The sequence below is a fragment of the Sinocyclocheilus anshuiensis genome, unplaced genomic scaffold (assembly GCF_001515605.1).
Source record: "Sinocyclocheilus anshuiensis isolate Anshui unplaced genomic scaffold, SAMN03320099.WGS_v1.1 scaffold1277, whole genome shotgun sequence".
Taxonomy (NCBI): domain Eukaryota; kingdom Metazoa; phylum Chordata; class Actinopteri; order Cypriniformes; family Cyprinidae; genus Sinocyclocheilus; species Sinocyclocheilus anshuiensis.
The window spans coordinates 376,932-383,948 of NW_015549629.1; the positions used below are offsets into that span (position 1 = coordinate 376,932).

Genomic DNA, 7,017 nt, shown 5'->3' on the forward strand with positions numbered 1-7,017 from the left:
GGGGTCTGAATACTTTCCGTACCCACTGTATATATATATATATATATATATATATATACTCCTTGTGTTGATGAGTTCTATTGTCCTGTCTACGTCTATGTTAAGGTGTTTTCCTGAGTGAGTTTTGCATTAAAGATTCTCTTGGATTATTTGTCTTCGTGCTTTACTTATATTACAGCTTCCCATGACAGAAGACAGGACCCATACAGTTTGAATTTTGCAGCGTTTTCTTTTTGTTGTTGTTGTTTAGTTACCTCCCCCCACAGACGTGCCAGCTGTTCAGCTGCTCTGCCTAGAGCAAGGAGATCACTCCCTCGAGGTCCACACAAGGGACTTTATAGAACTGGCTAACCTCACAACATTACCTGACCGCTTGCTCTGCGTATTTGACAACACTAGCCTCAGTGAGCAGTCCAGGACAAGGCTGCCCATGATCGGTCCTGAAGGGAATTTTTTTGCTTTCGTGTGCTGGTGAAAACAATTCACCATTGGCATTGCGGAGGAGGGTTTCAACAGCCCCACTCCAAATCCAGAGCCCAGCCAGTCACCTTACCCATGCTGCATGGAGTTAATGCCTGAGCCCACTGCAGTCACAGAGACAGACCCTGTGTTCCATTTGGAAGGGCTCATCCCCTAATCCCTTTGAAGCTCTCACTCCGGACAGTAAACCCTTTGAAGGGATTAGGGCATAGGTATGAGCCCTTCTGAATGGAACGTAGGGTGTGACACCAAACAACTTCCCTGTGCAAAGGATCATGGGGGCCTGAAGTGTTCATCAGTTGTACCCTTCAAAATCCTTCTTTCCGAAGGGCCATTTCAAGTGGCCAGTTTTATGCACTTTGGTTTGGAACGACCCTTCAATATGGTGGCCATGTTTGTTTTCACTCCAAAGTGTGATATATCCTGTTTGGAACGCACCGAGAGTCTGCAACGATGATAGTGCCAGAACGAATAACTGAGCCGACCATCACCCCGGAGCCTGACCTGACCAGGTGCATGAGCCAGTAACATCCCCAACGGAGTACTTGTTGAGTACGAGGGCATGGAGGGAAGCCCTGCCCACACTCCACCCACTGAGGGTGCTCTGCAGCTGACCTCTGCAACAGTAACTGATATTCTGGAAGTGTTTGATCCCCTGTTTTTCCCATTTCCATTGGCTCCCCCCAGCCCTGAAGTCGCCTAAGTCTCCTGCATCTCCTGAGCCCAGCTCAGAATCTCCTGTGTTCCAGACCAGTCTCCCACTCCCACCACCTCCTCCAGATTCTGTCTATTCCTTGGTCTTGCCTCTGCTGGTTCCTGTCAGTCCCTCAGCTAATCCTCAGTCAGCTCCATCTGGGTGCTCTGATTCGCTTTGGGCCTTCCAATCTCCAGCTCTGCCTTGGCATGAGGATCCCCTTTCTCTGCCTTCATCCAATGAGCCCCTGACTCCACCTTGGCCTTCCACCCTTCGGCTCCACCTTGGCTTCACGTGCCCTTGTCTCCACCATGGCATGAGGTTCCCTCATCCCTCTGGCTCTGCCTTGGTCAGTCGTCGGCCTGCCTCTGCCACGGGATTCCACTGTGGTCTTCTGGGTCCCCGCCTCGGTTGTTTGAGCCACCAGCTCCACCGTGGCCCTCCAGGCCTGCGGTGTCACCCTGGCTCCATGTCTCCTCGGCCTCTGGTCATAGAGCAGATTGATGCAGAGGCTTTTAGGAGGGGTAGAATCTGCAATCTCTGATCAAATGTATTTGCTGTCTTTCATAGCTACAATATGCTGTGTTTTCCAACAGCTGGCAACCCAGGGTGTCGAAATACTACTGTGTAAATTGCCAGCTGGCAGAATCCCACAAACCAAAACAAAAACATTCCAACACAGAATGTGCATTTCAAAGTAGAATGGCTGCTCCATTTTTTTTTTTCATCAGAGAAACAAGTATGTGAACTTAGCATGATTCTTAAAAATCTGCAAACATATTATGGTATGTTTATGCTTTAGTACCGGCAAAAAAATACATACAGCACCTTTAAGTCCGCTTAAAACAGGGCTGTCCAAACTCGGTCCTGGAGGGCCGGTGTCCTGCAACACCGGCCCTCCAGGACCGAGTTTGGACAGCCCTAGCTTAAAATATACAATTAAAAACAAAACAAATTGTAAAATAAAAAAATAGTTATATTAAGTCAGAAAATGTATTTATTTCAATATATAATTAAAACATTTACCTACAGTATGTAAATAAATCAGTCTGTATGTTAACATTGGTCCTTAGTAAACTGATTTACTTGGTAGTTTAAAATTATATAACAGAGTCAGCTTAGAATTTCATAAAAAAATAATGAAAAAGTTATACTAAGGAAATCTATTCATATAAAAAATACTATATTTAAAAACAAATTATCAGTATAAAATGGTTAACATAAATATGTTTAATTACCAGCATACACATGGACAAACTGGTCAAACCCTTCATTCATAACGTCATCCAGGCTCTTCCTCTCAGACTCGTTTAAGTTGTGGCGAACTGTTAGAGCCTGGACCATCTGGCTTTTCAGCAAAGAGAAGCTGACGAGCTTTTTGAAGTTCATCCTTCGTTTCTGACTGATCAGACGGGGCGATGCGTCAGGCTGGTGGCTGTAGTAACTCTTCAGCAGGTCACTCAGTGATCGCTCACGATGGTTAGACGTGGAAACTTCTGACCCGAGAATGAACCCGTCTATACCTCCGATTATTAGAGCGTCTGTGGCCAAGGAGGGCAAATCAGAGAGCGCGTAGACCTTTGGGGATGAAATGCTATCCCAGAACCCTTTAGTGCCAAAAGGAACAGTGGTTTGCTCATTGTGGACGTGATGTAGAAATGAGGCGACCAGGTTGTGGGTCAAGGTTAACGGGTAAAGGCCTTGGACGGTGGACTGCAGCCCAGCCTCAAGTCCGAGGAGCATTGGGGTCAGCGCCACATTTGAACCATCTAACGTGAGAACCACACCTTTCTCCTTACCAGACTCTGACAGGCTGTGATTAATGACCTCGCTTACATATGAAGTGACTGATGGATCTGCCACAAGGTCATGTGCATCACTGAGGTCACCGAGGTATTGCTTGATGAGCTCGGTTTCAAAGCCAGCAGCCTTACGTAGACCTTTCACCACATCGAGCATCTGAAGACCTGGATTCACAGCTTCAATGCTCTCCACAGCTCTGATGAAGTCCTTCATGTGCTTTGTGGTGGTGGCTGATGGAAAATGAGAGGGAAAAACACAGAAAACAAGACAATTTTAATAGTAACCATTCTTCCTTAACCACAGCTCTTAAAGCAGTAATATCATGAGGAATCAACTATCAAGAGCTCATTGTTGTACTGTGACTTTCAGACCCCAAAACATCCTCCCCAATCCAAAAAATACCACACGCATTTACCGAAACCAAGCAATAAAATTAACACTTTGACACAAGTTAAAACTGTATCGTGATACTGACATTATGGAAATTAATATATTATACATACACAAAAATAAACGTTTTTTGATTTGATGTCAATGAATGTAAATTGTTATAGGTTCTTATGTTTTGTCATTGATATCAAACCTGGGATGACGTACAGCAATGCTCCGGGTGTGTGTTTACTGCTGTGTGTGTGCACTTGGATGGGTAAATGCAGAGCACAAATTCAGAGTATGGGTTACCATACCTGGCCACACGTCAAGTCCTTCCTTTCCTTTCCCAATATTTTAAGTGAATAATGAATACATTTTGGTCTGTTACTCAAACAAAGCTATTGTACAGCTTGACACATTAAAAACTTTTACTATACTTTTATGTTGCTTTTTAAATCATGTTTTGACCCGATTATGAAAAAAGGGCATTCTAGTCATTCTTCAAAGTTTAGTTCATGATGGAAAAATGTCATCTGTGTTTAAAATTACAAGGTGAAAAAATTACATAAATGTAACTTTTGAGTAAACAAAATGTAGGTAATATATCTAGTGCTTGTACACATAAATAAACCAGTTATTATTCAGCATAGTGATTAAAACATTGAACATATGGCTTACCTTCAACAGCAAACACCACAAGCAAAGAAAGAAGCAGATGCAAATGCCAATCCATGAGGACAGAAGTTGAGAGCACTGAAGAGTCTCTGTTCACTCGGTCCGGTTATGCATCTACCCTGCACCTCATACGCCTTATAAATACATGCTAACACTTATGTAAGCACATGATATAGCTTTGAGAAAGTGACAGATGCTTTCAGTCTGTTTACAGCTGAACAAACCAAAACCCAAGTACTTATTTTCAAAACAAAGCCAGAAAAGATATATGTCAAAAATGTTAACTTCTTAATGGACATTATCAAAAAGTTTATTGTATTATAAAAAGATTTTAATGGGGGACCATTTACTTCAGAGACTTAAATATTGAGAAATTCTATAACACCTGTTTTAAAGCTTTTTTTATGTAATCTTAGAGAAGTTTTCTTATTGCTTTCAGATATGTTTAATAATTCTAGCAAATAATAATAATAATATAAGTTCTTCTTGTGAATAAGTGGAAACTGTGTTGATAGATGAAGCTTCTATTTTGGCCTTACTCTATATCGAAGCAGCCTTTGAAATGTAATTTACTTTGTGATATGTTTTATCACAAGGTAAACAACCTAACCAGGTCACCAAATAGAAAAATAGTTAGGATTTTCATGTTTGGAAAAGTTTAAATCTTATTTGATAGAAGTGAATTCAGGTCAATTGGGAAAGGTTTGGCATTGAAATGACTGGAAAAAATGTCCAAATTATCCTGAATAAACCATAATTGTTTTTTGATCATTTTAATCTCTTCTGAAACAGTTATCATGGGATCAAAACTATGTATATTCTATCTATTCCATTCTATTCTATGTATATTTTATACATTACATTATTATAATCAGCTACATGTTAAACATATTGCAATTGATTCTTCAAAACATACAGATCAATCAGGGCTGCGTTTCCCAAAAGCATCGTAAGCCTATGGAGCTACGATGAACTTAAGCTTACGATGCTTTTGGTAAACACAGCCCGGGACAATACTAAAATACGAAGTCCAAAAATTAATTGTGGCTGTTTCACTTCAAATATTACATTCAAAGCACAGAATCAGTTTTTACTGATTATGTAATAGTGAAACAGAAGATATTTGTGCAAGTGTTTTTATGCTTCTGAATCTTGGAACTCACTGCCAATGTTTTGTTTTTGTTGTTCAGATCAGAATTAAACTTGAACAGAGGCTTGTATCAATACACTTTCACATTTACTTTAAAATTTACAAAATATTTTATATTGACGTTAAGTTCTACATTATGGCTTTGCATTTGTATGGTTGTTCAGGTGTAAAGAGGAAAAATAAACAAGTTGACCCTAAACAGCACATCATTTACAATAACAAACTGACATATTATACAAAATGTACAAATTCATAATATAGCACAACAGTGTTTTTGTACAGTTCATGGTATACGAGTATGCAAGAGCACACATAGCCAAACTGAACTCTGAATATTCAGAGTTAAACGTCACTTTTTCTCTTTTTAAAAGTATATTTCTAGTTTTTATTTCTCTCTTGAACAGAGAGGGAATTCAAACTCAGGTCGCTTCTTTTGTGTTGACTGATCACTGCATAGCAGGAATCGCCAATAAGACCTCAGCGATCCATTCCATTATCGTCCTGGGGTTGCCCTTGGAAACAAACCACTCGTAAACGTTCACAAAATTCCAGCTCCTCCTGCAGGAAAGAAAATTTGTCAAACATTTAATCACAATGAAACATCATTCGCAACCCATTATACTGGCAAAATGTGACATGTGAACCAGAATATTCTGGTTCATAAAACAATGGAAGAAAATGCTTAAATTCATTGGGAACTGACTGGCTCAGTATTATTTACATAACTTAGTTTTTCATAAAAATTTTGAATTACATTTTTTCTATTTTTAATTTTCAATTAAATTATACTTTCGGAATTTTTAATAGTTTTATTTTATTAGTAGTAAATTTTCTTTCAGTTAGTAGCCAAGGCAACACATTTCTAATTTTCTTTCAAGTTTTTCACCCAATACTTATTTTATTTAAATGAACAATACATTTTTTAAAATAGTTTTAGTTTACGATACCAAACTCTGACTGGCTCATGAACAGTGGCAAATCTATTGTCATTTGCTATTAATGAGGTAGAATTGTATGCTGTTAATGTTAATTAACATTTAATTACTGTGTAAGATTTTAGAAAGGCTGCATTGGCTACAAGAGCAGACAAAAGCATTGCATAATGCATCTATATTATTTTTCCCACCCATGTTGCTCATATCTACATGTGTGGCCTAGGTGACATAAGCTTAGAAAGTCACTTCAGAGGCAAAACAAGTTAGTTTTGATGATGGATTGTCTTTAGAAGAACATGCACCTACAAATCACAAAAAAATAAGACCAGGAAAAAGTAAATGGGGTCCATTTTGATTTAATGTTGATTTTAACATATTAGATTTGAACGTGAATGTGAGAGTGAAGAACAAAGTACAGGAACGAGAAACAGATAAAACAATAGTTTACCAGGCTCTCCTCTCTCCCCCTTAGGTCCTGCACTCGCTGGTTGAGCAGTTCCTCCAAGCCAAGCGATGGATCTCTGCAATCGCTCACACCGCGGGGAGCATCCTCAACCAGACTACAAATATATGTTGAAAAAAGTCAGAAACCAAGTCTCAAACTCCAAAATGTAGTTCCATCAGCATACTGCAGTTTTGTTTTCATCGTGCAACAATGCTACTAACCAGCAGAGGGCACCTAGCACATGTTCATGTACAGAGGAATGAGGGGAGCGAAGAACTGACACCAGCTGCTGCACCATCCCCATAGACAACACCGTATCTGAAAAAGAAAGTAGGATCGAACACATGAAACTCTAGCTATGTTTCCATCCAAAGTTGTGAATTTAACTTAAATGCAAAACTGGAATATCGCATAAAACAGTTGTGAATAAAGCACAGTTTCCATCCAACTTATCAATGAGAAC

The 7,017-nt window shown here is 39.6% G+C and overlaps 2 protein-coding genes across 2 annotated transcripts in view; both read right to left on the minus strand.

Moving 5' to 3' along the window:
• LOC107659575 (N-acetylmuramoyl-L-alanine amidase-like) overlaps positions 1–4,697 on the minus strand; it is a 6,374-nt gene extending 1,677 nt beyond the window's left edge. Inside the window, exons 1-2 of the mRNA XM_016448580.1 lie at positions 4,028–4,697; positions 2,413–3,207 (exon numbers count right to left, since the gene is read on the minus strand). Of these exons, the coding sequence (XP_016304066.1) occupies positions 2,413–3,207; positions 4,028–4,082 (850 nt within the window). The 5' untranslated portion in view covers positions 4,083–4,697. The remainder of the gene's footprint in view (positions 1–2,412; positions 3,208–4,027) is intronic.
• Positions 4,698–4,781: 84 nt separating this feature from the next.
• Positions 4,782–7,017, minus strand: part of LOC107659576 (HSPA (heat shock 70kDa) binding protein, cytoplasmic cochaperone 1) — a 10,228-nt gene continuing 7,992 nt past the window's right edge. Inside the window, exons 6-8 of the mRNA XM_016448581.1 lie at positions 6,776–6,872; positions 6,558–6,669; positions 4,782–5,732 (exon numbers count right to left, since the gene is read on the minus strand). Of these exons, the coding sequence (XP_016304067.1) occupies positions 5,652–5,732; positions 6,558–6,669; positions 6,776–6,872 (290 nt within the window). The 3' untranslated portion in view covers positions 4,782–5,651. The remainder of the gene's footprint in view (positions 5,733–6,557; positions 6,670–6,775; positions 6,873–7,017) is intronic.